Source organism: Eptatretus burgeri, chromosome 6, assembly GCF_056783735.1.
Source record: "Eptatretus burgeri isolate ZD-2024b chromosome 6, Ebu_testis_v1, whole genome shotgun sequence".
Lineage (NCBI taxonomy): Eukaryota > Metazoa > Chordata > Myxini > Myxiniformes > Myxinidae > Eptatretus > Eptatretus burgeri.
The window spans coordinates 32,390,118-32,415,744 of NC_140966.1; the positions used below are offsets into that span (position 1 = coordinate 32,390,118).

General features: G+C 42.6%; 1 protein-coding gene across 3 annotated transcripts in view; it reads right to left on the bottom strand.

Annotated features, from left to right (window-relative positions):
- The window catches only part of ROR1 (ROR family WNT receptor 1), a 167,964-nt gene extending 148,927 nt beyond the window's left edge, over positions 1-19,037 (bottom strand). The window contains exons 1-2 of one of the 3 annotated variants that reach the window (XM_085884491.1): positions 18,971-19,037; positions 18,655-18,807 (exon numbers count right to left, since the gene is read on the bottom strand). In XM_085884491.1, the coding sequence (XP_085740617.1) occupies positions 18,655-18,706 (52 nt within the window). In that variant the 5' untranslated portion in view covers positions 18,707-18,807; positions 18,971-19,037. Of the gene's footprint in view, positions 1-18,654; positions 18,947-18,966 lie in introns of those variants that run through there. The other 2 variants (XM_085884492.1, XM_085884490.1) reach the window with 2 other exon arrangements.
- Positions 19,038-25,627: the final 6,590 nt, after the last annotated feature.

Here is a 25,627-nt window from a genome sequence, read left to right on the forward strand (position 1 = left end):
GAGTGTAGAGGTTAGGCCTCTGCGTCCGGCCGATTATTTTGACAAATGACTCATTAAGATGACAGTCACTTCATTATAAGCGCAGAAACATGACACCTCAATCTGGGCCGTGCCAATCCCCTAACTTAGTCAAACTGCAGCAACAACAAATGATTCATTCCTCATATTATCCTTAATCTGCCTTCGATTACTCCTTATCACTCTTTCGTACTTTTCTCTGATCACCAAACATTTCGAAGAAACTGGTGGCCTGCTCAGATTCATAAGTTTCTCAACTTGGAAATGTTTCTTATTGTTGTTTCTTTTGTGATTTTAAGAGCATAACGTATTAATCAATGTATCAACCATAGACCTAATTTATTACTACATCCAAGGAAAACATGCGACAGATATTGTTCATCTGATTTCTTTAAATGTTGTTTAAACTACACGGTCGACCCCATATATCCGGTCAATGTATATTTGATCATGCTTCAATTACAAAATCACTCTGATGGTTGGATGATTACCGAGGTGCAAGTACTGAGGTGTAAATGTGCTGCAGGCTGACAGGATGGCCTCGAGGTACGCACACTCACCTCTGAGCTATCTAGCCTGGATTTGAATCCCGACCCAGTTATAAGCTGTCATGCCAATTGTTCACATGCAGGGCGATTCATCAATGTGTGTGTGTGCCACGATGGATGTTAAACTGGGTGTTCCGTCTGCAGGCGTTAGTTGGTGGCTATTAAAGATCCCACGGTGTCCTTCATGAAGAGTAGGTAAATTATCGTCAGCACCGTGGTCAACTTCTAAAACTCCTCCCCTAACAACTGCTGGGAAGGCAACGGCAAATCACCCAATGTAATCCTTGCGAAGACCTGCTTTGGCAGCACCGACACTTTGTAACAGAGTATGGTACATCAGAATTAGAAAATATGTTGCTGATGTCATGCCTCTGCAGATTATAGCAAGAATTTAGGATTTTGTTAGGGCTCTGGCATACATTTGCCTATTCTTATTGAAAGATACAAAATGATATATAACGTCACAAGCGAAGGTTAGCATTCGGAACAGATGGTTTTGAACATGCCTTGGAAAGAATGGTGCACTCATTTATGCAATGCCCTGTCTATGAGGCACCAGGAGGACAGTTTATAGTCAGGCCAAGAATCAAACCCAGCCTAGTCAGCCAAACATACCTGTGATTAAATGTATTCAAAATAAAATATATGTTACAAAGTATTATTTTATTTTTTTATTTTTGCTCTCGTCATCAACTCGTTGGGGTCCATATTCCCCAAGGGGTTTTATTAGCCCTAATTCTCTTCTACAGTTATACAAGTTAATATACCAGAAGAGCATTTCAGGGGTAAAGAATGCCGAACGTTAAAACCGAACCACATGGAAGTACGACCATCATCCATCGTGACGATGCACAATAGCCCTTTCATTTGTGTCGACATTCGAGGCTTTTGGAAGAGCAAAACGAAAGAGGATGAACGGGTTACAAATAATACCAGAGGACAGTGGATAACAAACAAAAATTATGCAAACAATCAAATATGATCTGAAAGAAAGAGGTGGGCAAAGGCAGGAGGATTAGTATAAGAAAAAGATCGTGAGCAAAAGTGGGAGAAAACCTGAGATGGTGGTGAGCTGCAACCTCAAAGTACTGGAGGAAATAGTGCGACAAAGCAGGTATAGAGAGGCAGTAGGAAGTTGGGACAAAGGGGTGTGGGTGAAAAGAGAGCCTGGACTTTGGAAGGCTCACAAGGAGGGGGCTGTTGAATGAACTTGTTCACCATTAAAAAAAAAATTGGACATGAATGGAGGTCTAAAAGAGAAGGAAGTTCAGGACAAGATGAGAGGTGATCGAAAACCAAGACCACAGACCTGTGTAAGGTAAGACAGTAATAGGCCCTGTGTCTCAGCCTCATGATGGGTGATACCTTCGATTTTCCTTGCTTTGGATTAAACAGCATCCGGAAGGTTGAAATGGGACGTGGAGGTTCTGGTTCATAAGGAAAAGCAATACTCACTCCATTGTTCTTCGTGCAAATGCCAAGTAAGCTGTAAGGAGGTCAGGGGGAATGAGGAAGGACTTTGCTTAATGAAGAATGTCCAGTCTGTGGATGGCTTTCGAGCCAGTTTGGAAATGTGGTTTGTTCAAAAGAGGTTGTAGCTGAAGCTTAGCTCTTCCATGAGTGTCAATCTTTTATTTAAAAAAAAAAATTACAAATAAATAAAAGTAAGGCTTTGGTTTTCAAGGGAATGAATTTCTTGGAAAGGTTGATCATATGAGTGAACAGATGAGTTGTCATGAATGCCCTTCCTGAGGTGCAATATTAGGATGTGACACTTACCTGAATATAAGATCATGCACCAGGTGTCAGTCCCCACTTCTGATGTCTTCCAGGTCATTGTTAGTGGAAGAAGTTGCTGCCAATCTATTGTCAGGATGAGGATCCATTTGGTTGAAGGAAGGTGAAATCACGAATGCTTGTGAAATTAAAATTTTCTAAATATTCTGAGAGGTCATCGATGTGGAGTTAAAATATTGGACCAAGCACTGCTTTGGGGTACAAATATGCTAGCTATCCGATGCAACCATTTACCAAGGCTGGTTTCAGGCAAACACTTCAACAATGACATTAACATCTTCTTTTCCCAAAAGGAAGAACAGATAATTATTGAAAGAGCAGCCGTGTGTACTCACGCTGGAGACAAAATATTCCACAAATGGATATGGGCCATAAAGAACCTCAATAGAAAGAGAAGTTGATGGGAGAAGGATCACAGGGTTTGGTGGGGGGGGGGGGGAGGAGGGGGGTTAAGGGCAGAGATTAACATGGGAAACCGTAGTGAAGCAATGGCCATAACTCGTGGCCGGCGAGAGGTGACGGCTGATGTTAAGCAAACTTACCCCCTGGCTGCTGTGGCCCATTGCTTGGTCCACATTACGCACTAGTACGTCAAACTGTCGAACGGCCCGGTTTATTATGACAGGCACTGCCTGGTGTGCTGTGCAATCCATGAGGTGATCAATTATCGGCCTGATCGAAATACAATTACTCCTTGACAAGGACTGGGTGAACCAAATATATCTGCACCTTAAGGTTTTCCTGAACAAAGAGCTGTTACAATGAAGGCTTGAAAATGTTCAACATTTTTGGAGAAGAATATTAAAATTTGGATTTTAAAAGATCACCGAAAAACAAGGAAGCCAGAGTTATACAAAGCAGGTTGAAAGCGGGCCAAAATTCTCAGAGTAATCGAAAGCCAGAAAATTGCACGTGAGGTTGAGGAAAAACAACGCGAGAAGTGCAGTTGTAATTAGTGCATGAAGTGGTTTTTGAAACATCGATTTAAAGTCCATAGAAGAGTTAATACAGAAATCAAATGCAGGACAAAGACATTAGTTGACATCGATGTGCTTTTATATTAATGGCATTGACATGAATAGATGATGGATAAATCACGACTGCACATGGGACCATGAAAGTGGGATAATAGCAATAAGAGCTGTGTTGCAAATGAGAATGCCAAATAAAGCCATGCCATCATCATAAGCCACAGATTATTATAATATAATATAACAGAAGAAGATTTTGTGTTAAGTGTAAGTATATTTGTGTTTCCATAATGTGTTATTGCACTATTTTGCTATTCATTCTGTTACCAGCTCATAGGTTTTTAACCTCATATATCCGAAATATCCCCCATCACTTTGTATAACTCTTTAGAGTAACGATACGCTCATGAGGTTCCTTGCTCACAGTCCCAGCACTGCTCAGCATCAAAACTCACATGACATCTTTACTGCAGCCAGAAAGGGTAGCCAAGTGGCAAGAGGGTTGTGACGTGCTGAGGGCCTGCGGCTGGTAGGTTGTGAAACCAAGAGGATGGGAAGTCATGAGACTAAAGAAATAGGAGCTGGAAAAGTTAAAAGATCTAGGAGAGCAGGAAAAATTAGAGGAAATAAGGGTCAGGGGTTGAAGGACCTGGAGAGCCAAAGGTCCTGGGAAACTGGACATTTTTGGAAGCCAGAGGATCTTCAGAGTGAAGATGAGAAGCCACAAAACTTAAGATGAGAAACCAAGGAAATGCCAAGCAATGTGAAAATTGGAATGTTGAACATGATGGAAAGAATTGAAAAGCTGAACAGCTAAAATATGTTGAAAAGATGGAGGAACACATGGAATGTGGAAGTATGAAAGTCAGAGGAGCTTGAAAAAAACAAGAAAATAAGAAGGAAGAAACGACCAATTCATGAGTTTAGGCTGATTAGTTTGATTTTAAAGAACTCAAATCATATGGAAAATCATTCAACTGCAAGCCAATGAGTAGGTCATCAGAAGATCAACAGGGTGTTGGGATGTTATAATGAAGATTTCATCTATATATTACTGAAACTCTCATCTTGTATATATGTATGTATGTATGTATGTATGTATGTATGTTCCCGAAATACAGCTAAAATGGTACACGATAGTGCAACAATTTTCAGCCCACCTTACTCACCATTCACCTGTGGTATGCAGTATCAAGTTTCGTTCAAATCGAGCAATGAAAAAAATATAAAAAAATCAATTCCCGATTCAGTCAAGTACTCTTCGGGATTATTTGATCAATGCAAACAACCTCAGTGGTATAGTTCACTGGAGCTATCTTTTTTTTTCTTCTTGAAATGATATTTTTCATCAACCGCTGTCACAACGGGAACCCAACGGGTTCACGGGTCATCTAGTAACAATTAAAGATGACCTATATACATTTGGCAAGTTCAAGCATTTATATAACTCGTTAACTCGTGATTTTGTTTGCTAAATAATTAATTAACAGAGATTATCTGCAAAACTGAATTTTGTTTTTGACAGTTTGACAAAAAGATCATATGATCATAAGATTCATAAATAGCACAGCTCCCTTAGACAGCCTTCTCATATATAGTGACCTGGAGATGGCAGAGAGTCTATTTATTGAAAAGAGCTTTGGTTATGCGTCTTAGACAACTGGTTACCCAACATGCAGAGCGCACAGCTGGGTTAAGCAATTGGTTCACTCTCCTGTCTGACAGATGTCCGTCTATGATCAAGGAACTACTTCATTTCAATTGACTGTTGTATTTTGAACAATGTAGGCTACAAATCGGAATATGAATCGGAATACAAACCTGCAGTTTAGCAGTACTTTGGCTCTGAATTTGGCAAATTGTTCAGTATCTCAATTGTGGTGAAGCAATTGCTTCAGTCTGTCCGTCAGTGGCAGTCAAACAAAATTGAAGATCATTCTAAACAGGAAACTTAATGTTTTCAGGGACATCCGAAAGGGCACATAAAACAGGCATGAATAACTAATATAACGTGTTAATTAACGTAGTGTAAAAGACGGTGCATCATCGGCAGTAAACTTCCAATTGAATAGTTTTCCTTTTGTTCTGTCACCTTTGAAACATTATTTTATTACCCTCGCAGAAGGAGAGGGTATTGCGTTTGGGTCGATTTGTTTGTATGTCTGTCTGTTTGTTTGTCTGCACAGAACTTTCCTGTTTTTCATCACAATTGCATATGTAGAACACTTCATTATGACGTCATAATTGCATATGTAGAACACTACATCTGATCAGTATAAAAATTTTTGAGGGTCATCTCGGGATGAAGTGTTCCACAGAAAAAAAAACAAAAAAAAAAACTTGATGACGTCATCGGTCACGTGATTCGGCAGCCATATTTCTTGCAAAATAAAAACCTTCAAAAATCTTCTCTGAAGTGGCTGAACAAATTTAGGTGAAACTTGATATGTATGACCGCCTATCCATGAAGGAACAAAACATTCACACATACGATGTCATCTGTCACATGGTTTGGCAGTCATATTGGATTTACCCTCAAACCTATAAAAAAATCTTCTTCTCCAGAACAGCTGGACAGATCAAGCAGAAACTTCACACAAATGTTCCCCAAGCCTTAGGTGTACAATTTTGTTGAGGAATAATTGATCGGTCACATGGTTTGGCAGCCATATTGGATTGAAGAAAATATTAAATAATGTTTTCTCTGGAGCCGCTTAATCAATCGACATGAAACTTCACAACTATGATCTAGTAGTGATGGGGAATAAAAATTTTAAATTTCACCTTCATTGGATGCATGGCCTGGCAGGCTGAATTATTAAACTTATTGATATGGGTTCTTGTTTTTTTGATAGCCCTTTTTTTTTTTGAATAAGGATTTTTGGCTGTGCCTGAATGGGTTTGAACTGAAATGTGAATCCTATCCAGGTTCCTCCTGATGACTTCATCTTTGCTTTTCTGCTTGTCCGGGTTCCTTCTGATTACACGATGCAGGACTTTACCTAGTTGTTCTTCCATTTTATTTGAATGCCATTCTAAATTCAATTAAATAATAAATAATCATTTTTAAAAAACCGTCATGGGTCAGGGTCATGTGTCCGATCAAAGCAGGGTTGCATCAAAAGCAGGACATCTTCGTACCCAGTCATGCCAGCAATTATAAAGTGGCAGTTCTAATTATGTATCTTATTAATTACGTAACACAATAGCACGCACACGCCACACAAAATACACCACATAAAACAAGTCCTGGTGAGCGTCTGCAATCATTGATTGCTCTTTTTCTTGTATTAATTGAATTATATAGATGAACACTGTTAAACACAAATCACCTTGTTTGCACTTTCAAAGCCCTTAAGTTTTGCAGTTCAGTTTAAGTACTTCACAAAAAATTTACACTGTCTTTACTAATCAAATTTGCTGTGCACTCTGAGGGCGGAGTAACAGCGAGATTCAGACAAAATTGGTGGTGTCTAGTCAAACAACAACAGAGCTAACTTCATTCAAAAGATCTGTTTATTTAGTGTATCTTTCTCTGTTTGTTTAGTGTATCATTCAAAAGATCTGTTTTGAAGATCATTCAAAATTGTCAGTTTCTCCGAGAAGAGTTGGCAGAAGGCTCAGGTCCGGACTGATCCGTTTGCCACATCAGCTTCATATGGTTGCATCGTGTCTGTTATTCAAAGTTCACAAACTAACCTAATATAGATCGTGGTCAGAAACGCAAAACAAGAGGTGAAAATACTCTTCCCTTGTCATTTTTCTCAAGACTGCGTGGGGTAAGGTGGTCGATGAACTCTCGAGTTATCCCGCGCACGTGAAGTGAAAAGCGGGGGTAAGCAACAGGTCCACTTCTGTCTGTCTGTCCGTCCATCCGTCTACAAATGTCAGTTGATGATCGAGAAACATCTTCATTTAAATTGAATTTTATATAATGAACATAAATCAGAAAACGAACCGACAGCTTTGTAGCACTTTGGTTGTGATTTTGTTCCAATCGCGCATGCGCAGAAAGGAATGAGATAATATCTTTACTCTGTCTGCCTCGCTGGCATAAAAACAAAATAGAAAATCTTTTCAAACATTAAAATAATGTGCTGTTTTAAAGACATCACAAAAGACACAAACAACAGGCACGAAGACCGAATGCAACGTGTTAAATAAGGTGGTGTCATAGCCACTGCATCAACGGTGGTAAACATGCAGAATAAATTTTTTTATACTACCTTTAAAATCATTATTTTATTTCAATTTAATTATATACTTGAGCATTGTTGAACACAAATCGCCCTATAGCCGCTTCCAAAAACCTCCAGTTTTGCAGTACTTGGACATGTTAAAAAGGTGGTGCATAAGACACTGCAACAATGGCGGTAAACTTCCGGAATTTTTTATACGACTTTTAAATCATTATTTTTATTTTAATTGAATGATATACTAAAATATTGCATGGGGTAAGGAGTTCTTTGAACTCTAGTTTTATGTCTTGTTTTTTTGTTTTTTTTTTACTATTTCTATACACTTACCATGATGTGGTGTGATATCAAGATTTACCCACAACTGATTGTGAATGTTTCCCAAGTTGAGAATTAACCCTGGATAAGTCACTACTCCATTAAGGGTGGCTGCCAAAGCAGTCTTCAACCAAGGTAGAAATTTAGAAATTGTTTGGAGGTCCAGTAAACAATGGCATTCTCTCTTTAAAATGCATTATGGGATATTTAATGTCCCCAAGTGAGTCCGAGCAGACGAGTGCGAGTATACCAGACAGCCTGTTGAAGACTCCATCTGAGGGATAGCATGCTCATTGAAGCAACACTGCCTGCAAAGCACCAGGATGACAGTTTAATGTCAGGCAAAGAATCAAACCCAAAGTATAGACAGCTCAAAAGTGAATTCACTACCTGATGATCTATCCTGTCAGCCGAGTTAGATATTGCTTTGCGCATCTTTAGTTCTTTTTCACAATAATATAAATTCCATAACCAGGAAATTCAATGCAAGAAGAGGTCTATATGCCCATAAAGACTGTGCGGTGGTTGCCAAGCGATGGGTGTTTGTGCATGCTCTGTCCTTTTCAAATTCTGAAGGCCAAGCAAGGAAGCAGCACGTACCATTTTAAAACTATTTAGTATGACTTGGCCTGGGATTAAACCACCGACCTCCCAGACATTCTAAACATTCCACCACTCACTGGGTCTGGTACTTCTCCTCCACTTTCACCTTGTTGTAAATGCTAAACAAATTTATTTTGCAAAAATGTTAAGTAGGATTGCATCCTATAAAGTGGACAGCAAGTATAATTACTTCTAAATTAGCAGTGGCCTGTTTAGCATTACTATCTGCACCACACCTAAGTCATGATGCAAAAATCCCCATTCATATGTCCCATATTTTACGTTGATTTGCTAGTTGTCCACTAATCTCTGTGAAATTCATGTAAAAGAGCACAAATGTCTCCTAATTACTTGTCCTCCGTGTAATTTGTGCACATAAAGCTCCACTATGAGTCTTAGATCACTATAAAAACAAAGTAGCAAAATACATTTTGCTGTTTTTTGGGTGACTTGGCATTGGCTTCTCAAGAATAGCCAAGGTAAAATGGAATTTGGGAAAGTTGGGGTGGGAGATAAAACTAAGAGAAGGATGAAAAGGTAGAATGGGGGTGAGAGAGAGTGGAGTTCGAGGGGTGGAGGTGGGGAAAAAAGACAAAGAAGGTTGGGAGAAGATAGAGGTATGGGGAAGGGCATCATCATTTTAATTGAGGAACCTATTCTGGTTGTAAGTTCTATGAAGAAATTCCAAAATCTCGAGGTGAAGACTAGATGTTAAAAAGGAGCCCCAAAGTGGCATTAAAATAAGATATGATGATGTGTAGAGCAGGATGAGCAATCCATTGTCCAAACAGATGGAAATTTGATGCAGTGACCTAATTTACAGAAAAGTTGGAATTATGTTCCAAGAAGCTTGCACACCATGGAGTGCAATCTGTCCACATACCCATCCATCCATCCGTGAACATAAATTTTATATATTTCCTGAATTGATGGTAAGACTTTCACAAGACCTGGCACAAAAGCCTTCTTTATATCAGCCATTATCGAGTTTGTTCAAGCCACCCCAACCCACATTTTAAGTGGATCATCATTGGGTCAAAAAGGTCAAAACAGCTTTTATTTTCACCATTACTGAAAGGCTAAGCATGGGCTTTCAATCAAATTTGGCGCTTGACCTTCTATGGTCAGGACCAGGCAAGCCATGGGACAATTCGGTCTATTTTTGTGAAATAGTTTACATCTTTGATAATGTGCAAGTACAGAAAAAATGCAATTCATCAAGATATCCACATTTTAATTTCTGAAGATCAGATACTTGTTTCAGGAATAAAAGTTTTGTAGATTTTGAACCAACAATCGAAGTTCCATGACAAACATTCTGGCAACTCAAAGACAAGGAAGAAGATTATTAAAAAATATATTTTAAAAACTTGTAAAGACCAGCAAGCGAAGCATCTGCTGAAACTTTCAGGGGAATTCAATGGAAGAATGCATTGCATAATTGAAAGAAAGAGTATCAGTAAATTGACAGGGATCAAAAAGTATGTGTAATACACTAGGTAAGAGCATGGCTTTAGAAACTCAATTCCGAGCGTTTCCCATGCATGGCAGACAAATCCGGCATAATGACATGGCGCGTTAGCTCTGCGCACAGGGTTCGCCCTAATTAGGGAGATTAGGAGCTCCAAGCCAGTGGTTCGTTCCAGGCTGATGAACTGACCTGTGTGATGACCACTGCTGGCAGAACAGAAAGGGTAATGTTTCATTTCTGGTTGAAAAACATCTATAATAAACTTGCCATGGAAGTTTTCAATTAGACTTTGCTGATTGTGTAATTAAAAGAACTGATCAGACGTAACAATGGTGCTTCATTCAAACTTCAATACCTGCAACATAGCAAACCCCTCGGAAAACTAAAACAGTGGCGTTTTCTGAAAATGTGTTTTGATCACTCGTAGTGTGAACGAAAATGATAACTAGATGCATTAGGAGAAGAAAGAATTCAAGGTGATGCCATGAAGGTGGTATGTGTATCACTCTATCTTAGCAAAAGCAAGTATGGGTTGGGCAAGGAGATATAATATATGATGCAGATGTAGAGGCACAGAAAAAAGGTGTTTATGACATGTATATGCTCGCAGGTATCAATTTACAAACTTCAGAACATCCGGCCCAGGAAACATAGGGTTCCAATTCATTGCTTCCCAAATGAATAGGGCAAAAGCCTTGTGAATAGATTGACCCAAATGACCAAACCATTCTTTCAAGGAACAAACCAGCCCTGAGTCATGGCCACACAATCTCAGCGAAAACAAGTGAACCACAGATTTTGGTTTGTTGCACAATGTACATGATAATCTTTGAAATGCCAAACATTGTGAAAAATGAACACAGATAGGTATGTATGTATTTGTATAATGTGTTTATGTATACCCTCTGATTCTGATGTACACCATACTCTGTTACAGAGCATCAATTCTGCTGAAGCAGTTTTTTGGCAAGGGTTATGCTGGGTGGTTTGCCGTTGCCTTCACAGATATATATATATATATATATATATATATATATATATATATATATATATATATATATATATATATATATATATATATATATATATATATATATATATATATAATTTTTAAAAGTCTCTTCTGGCTAAACAGTTGCAGAAACTCCACCTATTAGGCATGAGCCCAGCAGAGCTACAGCCCCCTACTTCCCAGTAGGATTGCACTGCAGCCAATACCGGGAAGTTAATTTAATTCTCAATTTTATAGACCAGTCCACCCCGGAGAGTGAACATCCACGGACACATGCTTCAGGCTTGTTGGCTGGCCCTCCTTTTGAGGGAGGCCTTTTTCATGTAAAAAAGGTTAAAAAAAAAATCAAAACATTTAAACAGAGCTTGGGACATGTGGTTTAACCCCACATCCAACCAAAGTACACAGTCCAACATGTCTCTCTGTGTGGCTTTGGTCCTTATGCATGGCCACATATTTTAAGTTACAAACTCCAAACTCAGGGCACCAATACAACTTTGTGTGGGGGGTGACACAGGCTATGTGGCCACAGCTTCAATTGGGGGTGTGGGGGTGGGGGCATAAATTCTTGATGTAAATGTTTACCGTGTCGTGCCACGTGGTGGTGGTGGCAGAGAGTATTACAATTTCCTTTTTAACCTGGGAAACACCAAGGTTAAAGCACTCTTCACACGAGTAAATATGGCCTCCTTCCCTTGTCTACCCCCCCCCCCCAAAAAAATGGAGGGGCCTGTCAAAGCCTGTCATCATGTGTGAGATTTCTTGCAGGAAGGCACATCAGGACGAATGGGGGGCAAAGTGGGTGGGGAGGGGGGGTGGGGAGCAGGATACCTCAGGGGCTGTTTTGAGTTCACAAAGTGATGCCAAAGTGACCAACATAGCAATTTTTGGCAAACAGTATGACTAATTGGTCCGTCATTGAAGCAAAAGGTCGGCTCTGCTAGTGGTCAATAAAACACATACATCCTGGCCCAGAAGGTTCAGAATGCATGGTCATACAATTAGACCACTCCTCAATAGGAGTAGGTCCCCATCCTTCTGCAGGATGCCTTTTTCATATGAAAAAAGGTAAATAATAAAAAAAAAAATCAAATATTGAAACAGAATTTGGGATGTGTACTCTAACCCCATGGCCAAAATACATAATCCACCAAGACTGTCACATGAGCATACACATGCAGCTCAGCCTGAAAGCTGAAGTATATGGTCAATCAAACACATCCTAACTCCAAAAGGTCAGAATACATGGTCATACAGTTGAACCACTCCTCAATAGGAGTAGGTCCACATGACACTTGAGCGAGGAGCAGAAGCACCTCTCCAGAGTGAACTGGTCAAACCCTACAAGACATTAAGTCTAGATCAGGACCCCATTACTGTAGTGGGTACCCAGGAAGCAAGTGCCACACCAGCTATTGCTGTGTGCTTCCTGACCAACAGAAAATGCTTGCTGCACATGAACCTGTCTGTGGTACACAAAACAGTTCTTGGGGTAGTCCGGAACAATATAAATTTTAACAACAAATAACAATAATAGCTGATACTCTAGGTCTCCCACCGTTTGGGTGGTATGAGGAATATGAAAGCTAAATCTTGAACGGTTTTGAAATATCATGTACACAATACAAGACAATGAGATGGTTGCCATGACAACATAATTCAGCCGATCACAGTTGTGATATAATCAGGTTGAGATAATGTTATGAGGAATATATATCTACAATATGAAAACTAAATGCTCAATGTATTTTGAAATATCACATACACAAGCCAAGTTACTGAGATGGTTTCCATAGCAACATAATTCAGCCAATCACAGCCTGATCTAATCAGACGGACGGTTGGCTGGATGGTCGGATGGAGCTCCATAAGGCCGTATCATATGGAGATGGTCGTATCGTATCGTATGGAGTTCAGCTCTCATATGAGCCTCGACAATGCATACAAAAAAAGAAGCTTATTTTAATGTATACAAAAAAAGCCCCATCTCCGACCTCGTCAGAGGGGCGGGGGACAACAAGTAGATGATACTCTCTGTCCCCTGTCTTTTTGGTGACCTCGAGTATCATCTACTTGTTGTCCCCATCCGTCTGACAAGGTCGGAGATGGGGGACATTAAAATGAGCTCAGTATGACCGTCCGACCGACCGTCCATCTGACTATCCGACTGTCCGAACGACAGACCAACTGACAATGTCGGAGACGGCGGACATTAAAATGAGCTCCATCCAACCGATCATCTGTCCATGTACTTTTGTGTCCGTGATATTTCCAAAAATGATATATCGTATATTTTTGTGTATATACTCTGTCTAATATATAAAGCTCATTCTAACCACTGACTGACTGATATTCATGTTCGCCACCTTTTGGGTGATGTAGAAAGCTGAAATTTTGCATACCGATGGACATCGAAGCTGATACACCGGGAAAAATCACAGAACCATCGGAAAGTGTCTGTAAATTAAAATATCCGAAAATAAGTGCAGCCTTCACGTGCTCACTGCAGGTGAGTGACCCGAGACAATGGATGGGAGGTTATGCTGCAACTGCTGCTATGTATTATGTATCTACATACGAAACATGGTTCGTTATTGCTTACAATGTGTAAGCATACCTACTCATAATTTTTTTTTTTTTTTAAGGAAAAAAATGTGCATCCAACCAAAAAATGTACTGGATCTACTTTGCTAATCCTTACGATAATTCACGGACCGGCGTTTGTGTGTTTGCTTGTCACGCCACTCTTCCTACAGTTCTGGGCTGATTACATCCAGACTTGTTACATAGAATCAGCATGACCCCAATTCATGAAAAGTGTTTTTATCTTTGCTTTTTTTGTGTTTTTATCTTTGCCGGTGGCCTTAGGGGTGGGGGGGGGGGGAGAGGTCGGATGCAAATTCTTCATGTGAAAGTGTATCATGTTGCATCACCTCCAGGTGGGGGAGGGTATTAAAAGTCTCCACCATTTACAGTGCAGTATTCCTGTCCCCAAGTTTTCCAGTGCAGTGAGGTGTTTTGAATTATAAGCAGTAGGTATGTTTTTGCTTCATGCACGTAACCTGCATTATTTATTTTTGCCTCAACAGAGCTGTCAGTTGCATATACACCACCCAAATAAAGGTGTGCGTCAGAAGAACGTGTTGCATGCTTGGAACAAGATCGCCCATAAGGAAGATACTCTGCTAGTTTAAGCAATAAGCAAGAGCAGACCCGGTCTCAGGTGACGTTTCCTCCACGTCCCAGTGAGTTCTCTCAGGCCAATAGATTGGCCTTGGGAAGCCCACTGGTAAGTGGGTGAAACATCACCTGAGCTCTTGCTTATTGCGTAAAATAGCAGAGTAGATCTGGTTTCATTTTTGGTTGGATGCACATTTTTTCTTTTTAGAAAGGTATAATCCCAACCGCCCCAATCTTATTATATATTCTATAATAACTACTACTACTACAAATACTACTACTACTACTTTAGTGGCCCCAATTAATGCCATCTTCTTGTCCCTGGCCCGCCTTTAACAAATTCTCTGAGCAGACCAGACGATGTACTAAAGTTGGTGGGAATTTGAAATTTCACCAGAATGTTGGCGATAACATCGATTATTTTCAAAAAACACCTTTGGGTTTTATTTAAAGTCCACCAGCTAATACTATCAGATGTGTCCTCCTACTTCAGGTCCTCCCGATGGATGACACACATTTAAAAGTTCCCGGAATTTCTGGGCAACGCCGGGTCCATCCTCCCACTCCATACCCCTCCCGCTGGACTCCCACCTTACCCCATTCCCATCCCTCCAACTACTCCCTCCAGAAACCCACCCCACTCCCTCCTCCCACCTCTTCCAACCCCCCCTCCCTCTGTACTCCCACCCACACCTCTCCACTCCCTCTGGACTCCCATCTTGTGAGAAAATGACCGTTTAAAACCCCAAGAAAGGTGTAGAAAGTTTCATCATGATTGACCTTGGGAGTTCAGAGAAGTAGGCAGCCATTACCAAGCAGCTTGTAGAGCGCTCAGCAAGCACTCCAATGAAACGGTTGATGAAGAACATCTGGCTTGGCAGGTGATTAGCAACGTATACAGTGAAGATCAGGTAGGTATCAATGATGAGCGCTTTATCGTCATTATTTTTGTTGCACAAGATTAATTTAAACTTTCGGCGCATTTCTACATCTTTTCTTCACTCAATATAATTCTCCAAACAGTAGAAAAAGTTAAATTTCAGCTTTGTCAATTTGTAAATGTGAAGAAACAGGGATTACAGCCGAGCTTGCTTAAAGTAAATACGTACATACGCTTAGTTATAAAAATAGGTAATTTCTTTAAATTTTCACATTTCACTCCAGATTTCAACAGTTATTTAGTCCACCAGCTCCGATCCTCAAGTCTACAGACAGATTTTGATTATATTCTTTAATCAGTCCATGAGAGGTCATCGTGGCTTTTCGCCAAGGCTTTTTGTGTTGGCCGAAACAAAATGGTGGATTCTAACTCCTGTGAGGTGAACATGGGCTGACCAAGAGTAAGTCCGTTTTTGGTTTTAGTTTAATAATCCCGTTAATTATCTTCAAAATGGGTGTTTAACTTTACCCAAACACCCAATTTTCAATCCTCTCTTGGCGTTCCCTTCGGACTTAGTATGTACTAGACGATCCGTGAACCCGTTGGGTTCCCGTTGTGACAGCGGTTGATGAAAAAAATCATTTCAAGAAAAAAAAAAGATAGCTCCAGTGAACTATACCACTGAGGTTGTTTGCATTGATCAAATAATCCCGAAGAGTACTTGACTGAATCGGGAATTGATTTTTTAATGATTTTTTTCGTTGCCCGATTTGAACGAAACTTGATACTGCACACCGCAGGCGAATGGCGAGTAAGGTGGCCCTCAAATTTTTGCGCTATCGTGTACCTTTTTGGCTGTATTTCAGGAACATACATACATATATATATATATATATATATATATATATATATATAGATGTAAAGTTTTGGGGCGCGAGGTTTCATGGTTTTGGAGTTATAGAGAAGACACATTGACACACATACCAACACACACACACATACACACACACACACACACACACACACACACTTATTATTACTAGTACGTGCCCGTAAAAATTATAAATAAAAAATAAAAAGAATAAATAAATATTCCAACCGCGAGCAAGAAACAACAACCACACAGGCCGTTTCTTCGCTCTCGCGTGCCCGTATGTGTGTGGCCTGGAAGTTCGCATATCACAGTTACGATTATTCGCAATTTAGGTTTTAATGGCCAATTATTCAATTAGCGCCAACGTATTTTACCTTTTTGCAATGTCGTCGCAAGGAAAAACAAAAAGAGGAGAGAAAAAAAATTTACTTCCTGGTTTGGAGCATACCAGCACTCTGATGTTACCGAAATGTATGCACCGTCTAATATGAAAACGATCATAACTTGGGGCATTGTGTTTATCTTTAAATGCGCATAAGAAATCGAGAAATTATTAGAATACACGAAGTCATCACTCTCCGGAAGCCCGTACGTTGTAACCCGTAATGGGGAACGTGGCTGAGTTTCCCTTCCCCCATCGGCCACGCCAACGCAATAACGTGTCTTGTCATTGGTTGGTAAATAAATGGCCATAACTTGGGAAGCACTTGTCCGATTAATATCAAACCTTGAAAAGGCACATCCTCAGGTCCCCAGCAATATACCTGGCAAGTTTTAATTAGATCGGACCAGTGGTTGTCGAGAAACAGCGGTCACAGACACAGACACAGACACACAGACACAGACACAGACACAGACACAGACACAGACACAGACACAGACACAGACACAGACACAGACACAGACACAGACACAGACACACACACACACAGACACACACACACACACACACACACTGTGGAATTATAGATAGATTATATTTATAGATAGAAGATAGATAGAAGAAAATATACAAGCAGATAACCTGGTTTCACCAGGCTATTGTAAGGGAATTCGTTCCAAAAGATTGTGGAATATTGAGTCTTTTGACAGAATAATAGTCACTAACTGTAAAGTTAGTTTTCTCAGTTTCTCAGTTTCTAAGGTTTCTCAGTGAAGTAAATTAGTGAAAAGGTCATAAGATGTAGGACATAACTGAGTGAATAGTTTGTGGTTATATTATTTATTTATTTTACTTCTGGTATGTGTGCGAACCACTGCCTTTGAGCCTGGCTCGCACACCTCTGAGAGTTTATAGAACACCTTACCCTGCGCAGTATTGAGAAAAATGACATGGGAAGGGTCTTTCAAACTCTTGCTTTGTGTTTCCGACACAGTCTATACGATAAACATGAATTTGTATATTTATTTGTTTGTATGTTTATATATGCTTCAAAAATGTTTGTATGTTTATATCTGGGATTGGGGGTTCAGGATGGAGGGGGGGGGAGAGAGACCCAAATTCTCTCTATATAAATGTGTATTGTATATCACCACCTGATGGTGGTCCTCAGCATTACAAATCATCTTATATAAAGCATATTTCAACAACTTGATAACATGCATTACGGTGATGTTGAAATCTGGGTGAGAACGATTCGAAATTTTAAAAATGCTTCATTTTCTTGATTTTAAGCAGAAGTTCAAACCAAAGCATGCAACACCGAGCTTCACAGCGAAGCGAAAGATATTTTTGCTCACACCGTATACTCGTACAAGCAGCAAGGATGGTTGATGAAGGTGATGTTGGTTGAGTTCCAAACAGATGGAAGATGATCTCGGGCAAATGATAGAATGGATAGAACAGAATGTTTGTGAAGTGCAACATGTTATCTTTTGATTAAATCCATCAGCGAGCGACGGGTAAAACATCCTCGTCCTGTAGTTCAATAAATGCTCAACGTTATTCTTAGTTTTCAATCAATACATGTATCGATAGAATTGATATCAAAAGTATCCTTATAAATATGGAAAATAAAAAAATTGCTCTTATTGGACGATTGAACTTTTCTCACGCAACATCTATTCGATTTTAATGTTTTTTTTTGTTTTTATTATTATTATTATTATTATTATTATTATTATTATTATTATTAATGGAGAAATAAATTTCGAGAAGCAAACTCTTCAGGAGCCAATGACACGAGGAGGTACCAAACGGCCGGGATGAAACAAAAATCCGGGCAAACGAAATTCCAGTGATTAAAAACAATGAGAAAATGTTTATACACAAGTCGAGGGTCATGAAAGAGGTAAGGATTTTCAATGCGAGGAAGATGGGGACAGATGGAAAGCATGAAGGAAAAGCAATAATAAACATAACGCTCAAGGATGATTGATGGCTAAAGCAGAGTGAGAGCAGAGGGGGAGCAAACAGAGCCATGAGAGGGTAGACTGCACTCAGCAAAATCACAGACAGTCATCTTGAGGGTCGACTTCAGAACAACCAAACGAGTCGTAAATGTGGGGGGTGTAAACTTGCTTGGAAAAGAGAGAAGAGAGCGAAACAGCAACGGGAAAGTAAAAAGACCACGAGATCCCCCAAAAGAAATGGATACTTGGTGATGACAGATCGAAAGTTAATTTGGTTTTCGCGCAAAACTTTTCGGAAAGTTTCGTGCTGGGCGCGGAGCAGGCGCGACGAAGAGGGAACAGGTCAGAGCGACCTTGAGAATTGGAGAGACCATTGTAGGTGTGCGTGAACACCTCGGTGTTTTGTTCACCGGTTAAGAAAGCACAATTCTCACCTGCCGCCAGTGCGAACGCCAACAAGGAGCAGCGCACGGCACAGCAACACATCGCGAACGCAGGACGCACGGCTCAAGGTTCCCCCCGGTGCTCCGGTCTGGTCTCTTGGGGCCAGACGAGCTCGAGGTCCGCCAGTTGGATCTACTCCTTGGCTGTGCCGGCAGAGACGCGAATGGAAAGGCAGCGGGTTTATCCTTGTGTGTGTGTGTATGTATGTGTGTATGTGTGTGTGTGTGTGCGTGATGCGTGTGTGTGTGTGTGTGTGTGTGTGTGTGTGTGTACGTTTCTCTCGCTCTCTCTCTCTCACTCACTCACACTCCACGTTAATCCACGCCCCGGGCAGCTCCCTTCCTCCCTGTCCCTCTTTCTCACCCTCTCACTCTACCCCTCTCCCGTAACCCCCACCCCGACTCTCACTAGCCCCCACCTCCACCCTCCCCCAAGCCCCGGGCGCGCCTGCAGGCAGAGCTGCTGCTAATCATTCGGCCTTTGTGTGCCGAAGTGCTTCGAGCGAGGCAATGGGGGTGGGAGGGGGGCAGAGGGGGAAAAAGGGGAGCATTGGCTCTTTGGAAAGCATATTCATTTGAAAAACCAAATCTGCAGCACTCAGAATCCATCAGCAATACGGGTTCAGTGGGGAAGTTCACATTAAGCTGTTCTTTCGCTTTGTATTAGGGGGCGGGGGGGGGACTGGCGAACTTTGCCCCCCATGCTTTGTGTGATTAATGTGGGTTACTGATATTAAAAGTGGTGCAAATCATGCACGTAACTGAATCTGTTTAAAAGGCCGGTGGGTGGGTTGGGCCCGTTTAATGCAACACGACGGACGACACGGCGCAAAGCACGACCAGAGCACGGGCTCCGTGCGCTAATCCTCTAGGAACGGGGGGGGGGAGGGTCGCCGCGGCAGGGAAGGCGTGCATTGCATTGGGAACCAAGCTAACGAGCGACACAATGACGTGCTACAAGGGTGGGGACGAGCAGAGAGGAGAACATCTTGTTGAATATGAAACAGCAATGCGCGAGGAGGGACGAGGACGGAGGCATGATGTCCGAAACGCGTGATCACGTGACAACGTTCACCACGGAACATACCAGCTGTTGCACCTGGACGCGACAACTTTATTAGGCTTCGACCGTTCAAGGCTTTTTTTATGGGTCCGTTGAGTAAGTTGTCGGTTTAAGACCGAGAGGGGTCACCACGAGACTCGGAGGGTCAACTCACGGGGAAGGAATCGAATACGTGTCCGTGGAACTGGTTACGAGCTCGAGGGGTGCACCGCCAGGGAGTGCACACTAAAGTTTTCGGCGATAGCTCACCTACTCTTGGTGAAGCACATCTTCGTGCGATCTTTAACATCCACTGACCGATGCTGACAGAGACGGGAAATCCCGTTTAACCACCATCCAACGACGGCACAAGCACCTGATGGATCCACCATTACCTGTGAAACACCGGGACGACAGTTTATAGCTTGGTCGGGATTCGAACCCGACGCGCCGGACAGTTTCGAGGCGAGTGTGCAGACCTCAAGGTCATCCCGCCAGCCCATCCCATGATTGTTGGACGAAGTCTTATAAACTCAGACGTGTAGTGCAAGGACACTCGGTAGCGCATACCTCCACCGCCACAACATATCGGGCCCAAGGAATTTTTGAAATACCGAGCTGGATATCGTTGTTGGCCCCCATCTCTCAATGGTGAAAAATCATTCTCAGATCCGGAGCCGGAATCGGATCTTCACCAAAATCGGATCAATTGATCCTCGTCACACACCCAAGCTCTGCACCAAGTTTCATCCGAATCCGTCCACAATTTTTTTTTCAGATACATGTTCACAAACCACAACAACAACAAACAAACAAACAGACACACAAAATGTTCGTGCGTGACATGCGAGGCAAGTTTGGCGCAATCGAACGCACAGACAATGCGAGCACATTCACGGCGCACAGCATGGATCGAGGCAACCCGTGCAGGTGTGCTGCCAAGCTCTGGTTTGCACACCTTGCTCACAAAGGAAGGTATAATTGATCGAACGAGCATGAATAGAATGAATGAACATTTGCAATTCCATAATCGACACAATGGAGAACAATTACCCGCAGCACGTTTCTCTACTCACAACACAATCACAACAGGTATACGTAGATACACGAAACACACACAGGGGGGGGGATAAGCCATTGTGAGTCCGTTTCACAGTGACGTCATTTTGGATTGGTACATTGAAATGTCCACCGACACTGAAATCTGATGAGTGGCCAAAGACGCAATGATGAGTGTGTCTGCAGTTCAGACGAGTGTGCGAGTTGACAGGTGGCAAAGTCTGTGGACACCGAAAGAGTGCCCGCTGAGTGCTGGGGACAACTATGGTGGTAGAAGGAGCACCGCAAGTGAGTGCGAAACACCAGGTGACCAAGCAAACCGCCGGTGGGAGCCCCCCAGTGAACCATGGCACGGAGGTTGAGGAAAGCCTGGGTCCTGGACTCAGCCTTCACTCTTCATCAACGATTCATTCACCATGGAAAGCCACGACCGCCATCACCTTGATGATCGGTGAAGGTTTCAATCAGCAGTCGATCCACTCCAACTGCACACTTTTCATGTCCACTCATCTCCGGTTCTCAAACTTTCTCATACTCCAAACGATAAACCAACCGTTAAACCAGAATGCTACTCAGGAGAGCGCATACCTCCACCAGGTTGAACGGTTTAGTTTTGTATCCACTAATGGACCGGATCTGGATCAGGACCTCCAAAATCACCGACCCGATCTGTCCACCAAGTTTCTTCCGAATCGGTCCATAACTTTTTTGAGATATCCTGCTCACCGACGAATACACAGACAGACAGACACACAGACAGGGGTGAAAACATAACCTCGGTTCACCTTCGGGATGTCAGACGTAATTCGTCAGACTGACTGTGAGCTCACAGAACAAGCAATGGTGGTATTGTGCATTTGGTCATTGTTCATCCGGTAAAAGGGTTTCACCTCGAGGCAGAGCCTGTTGCCAAACACCCGAGGTGAGCATCCTCCATGTTGAGTACCTGTACAGGTACGAGAACTATGTTTTGTTTTTCGATCTGTGCTCCGGAATCTCAGTGGCAGCAAATACATTTTGAGAACCAAATTCTCCTTTCCACACATTGGTACATATTCTGTCCATCGAGTGTTTCTCATGACCACTCCTAAATCACCACTTCATGAATGTAGATTTTTTTTTTAAACGACAGTTCAACGGTCATTGCAGGTGCGTTCACATATTACGTCCACAATAATGGCACGATTCCACTGTCGAGGGATGATGGAACTGGGACTTGCAGGATGGCATAGACTTTAGAGGTATGCACATTCGCCTCGAAGCTGTCCAGCCTGGGTTCGAATCCCGACCCAGCTATAAAACCATCGGATTGGTGCTTTACAGGCATGGCGTCGCATCGCAAAGTGCATCGTCGTCCTTGGAATACAGGTTAAGCTGGGTGTCCCATCTGCTGGCAACGCTTAGTGGACGTTAAAGTTCCCAGGGTGTCTTTCACGAAGCATTCTGAACAAAAATACAGTACTGCCACATTCAGTCGAACGGCAGGCCTGAACAGTCGGTTCGTGAAAGACTTTGGCCAATAACCTTCTCCGGCCAACCCCACAATAAGGTAGATAGATGTTAATATGTAGTGGGGAGGGAGGACGCAAAAGAAGTAAGAGTCGGTCTATCAAAAGAGGATTACAGTGTTAAATAAATAAATGAAACATATAGCCATTTTTTCCAGGATCTTTCCTTGTCTTTGAGTGCCTTGAGCAGTCAGCTTGAATGATGTCATAGGTCTCCATCTTCTACAACGGAAAAACGAATGAATTTACATATGTGTATGTATATACATATCTATGTAAATATATCAAAACGAATGTTGGAAAACATTATATACTGTCCCCGAAGTGCTCACGGAAGAAACCGAGAAGGGCTGGGGTAGGATGTGCGTGGGCTCGGCCGCTATGGGAAATGAGTTCTTCAGAGAAAATTTCAGGCCAAACAAGGCATGGAGGGGTTGAAGGAGGGAGGGAGCTGGGCATGGAAGATAGTGAGGGAGAACGAGAGAGAGAGGGAGGGAGGGAGAGAGAGAGAGAGGGAGGGAGGGAGAGAGGGAGGGAGGGAGGGAGGGAGGGAGGGAGAGAGGGAGAGAGGGAGAGAGGGAGAGGGGAGAGAGAGGGAGGGAGGGAGGGAGGGAGGGAGGGAGAGAGGGAGAGGGAGAGAGAGAGAGAGAGAGAGAGAGAGAGAGAGAGAGAGAGAGAGAGAGAGAGAGAGAGAGGAGGGGGAGGGAGAGAGAGGGAGAGGGAGAGGCAGGGAGACAGGGAGAGAGAGGAAGGGAGAGGGAGGGAGGGAGAGGGAGGGAGAGGGAGGTGAGGGAGAGGAAGGGAGAGAGAGGGAGAGAGACAGAAAGGATTCTGCAGAATAAGGCAAGGCCGATAGGCAAGTCGCCATTCAGGAAAAATACGAACTTCAAACAAAGTCTATTTTACCGTGATTTGTATCCCACGATTGTGCTGTGTCCACGTGACAGACAACATAACATGTTTCAGGGTCCATGTGACAATATGACATGTTCCAGGGTCCACGTGACAACATAACATGTTCCAGGGTCCACAAGACAATATTACATGTTCCAGGGTCCACGTGACAACATGACATGTTCCAGGGTCCACGTGACTGACAACATGACATGTTCCAGGGTCCACGTGACTGACAACATGACATGTTCCAGGGTCCACGTGACTGACAACATGACATGTTCCAGGGTCCACGTGACAACATGACATGTTCCAGGGTCCACGTGACAACATAACATGTTCCAGGGTCCACAAGACAATATTACATGTTCCAGGGTCCACGTGACAACATGACATGTTCCAGGGTCCACGTGACAACATGACATGTTCCAGGGTCCACGTGACAACATGACATGTTCCAGGGTCCACGTGACAACATGACATGTTCCAGGGTCCACGTGACAACATAACATGTTCCAGGGTCCACAAGACAATATTACATGTTCCAGGGTCCACGTGACAACATGACATGTTCCAGGGTCACGTGACTGACAACATGACATGTTCCAGGGTCCACAAGACAACATTACATGTTCCAGGGTCCACCAGACAACATAGCATGTTCCAGGGTCCACAAGACAACAATACATGTTCCAGGATCCACGTGACAACATGACATGTTCCAGGGTCCATGTGACAGACAACATAACATGTTCCAGGGTCCACAAGACAATATTACATGTTCCAGGATCCACGTGAAAACATGACATGTTCCAGGGTCGTGACAGACAACATGACATGTTCCAGGGTCCACGTGACAACATAACATGCTCCAGGGTCCACAAGACAACCCATGTTTCAGGGTCCACGTGACAACATGACATGTTTCAGGGTCCATGTGACAGACAACATAACAAGTTCCAGGGTCCACAAGACAATATTACATGTTCCAGGATCCACGTGAAAACATGACATGTTCCAGGGTCGTGACAGACAACATGACATGTTTCAGGGTCCATGTGACAGACAACATAACATGTTCCAGGGTCCACAAGACAATATTACATGTTCCAGGATCCACGTGAAAACATGACATGTTCCAGGGTCGTGACAGACAACATGACATGTTCCAGGGTCCACGTGACAACATAACATGCTCCAGGGTCCACAAGACAACACATGTTTCAGGGTCCACGTGACAACATGACATGTTCCTCCATCCACGAAGGGGCCTTGAAAATCAAAAAGCAACTTTGAACCTTGGCTGCAAGTTCGAAGGAACGCATGAAACGCTCATGGTTTCACGGTGAGCCATCGCAGACAACAAACTTCACGAATGTGGAGGGTGGTTTTTCAGTTCTGGCCGTTCAGGTTATAAATGAAAAGTACGGAGGGAAAGGGGTGAGAGAGAAACTTGCGTTTCATTAATGCAAACATGGGGCGCGGAGCGAGTTTTTCTTTCGGCTTTTATGAAAATAAAGGCCCAGGTTTAAAGAGCGCCGAGGCAAAGGTGCGTAAAAATAGAAAAACATGCTGAAACACGCGCTTGTTGTTAACAGGCGTGTTAAAAGCCTTATTTTAAACGCCTTTCGCCGCTCTGCTGTTCAATTCTTCAACTCCATGCTTAACTGTCGGAGAGAAAAGGAAGTGTAAGAATATGGCGGTGGGTGTGAGTGCTTGGTTTGGGGTAAGGGGATGGGGGGTGGCGAGGATAAACACGGAGACAGTTATACAAAGAATGCATTATACTCGAGCCTGCAGCAAACCATTACCGGACCTCAAAATTACCATAGCATCAAAACCAGGGACAAGCACGGAATTACAAGAGCTTCCATCGGCAGCTCTTAAAAATTGAATGTATCGTCATCGTGACGTCATGTATAACCTATATAAACGCATCTCGTTTTTTTAACGGCGTATGCAAGAGATTAAACGAAATATTAGTTCTGTGTGAGTCGTGAAAACAAGACTCAGTGAGCGACCTGTAGCTGCGGGTGGTTAAACTGTCTTTAGGAGGGTATTCAATCCATCTATTCAGGTGCAAAGAAAAGTGCATATGACGTCATGGCGTCGCTTTGTGGAAGAAATGTAAATGATCTGATCCCGAAGGATTGTCCATTATCATCACCAGGCAATGATTGGTGTTATAGACTGAAACTTTCCCAAGGTGTGTCAACTGCCGTTGCAAGCAAAGTATAACACTGACGTTTCGGCCGACAGGCCTTCATCGGACATTGGCCGTGGTTGGAAGAGGTCGTCACGCCCGAAACGTGAGATTTTGCTTCCCACAGCGGTTCGCAATCCCGTATCACCTGTCCTTTAAATTGTCCGCCGATGAGGGACCACAAGCCTTGACAAAGTCGAGCATATTGCTCCGTATCATCACCTAGTTAGATGGGTTTAGTGGGCTGGCAGGATGGCC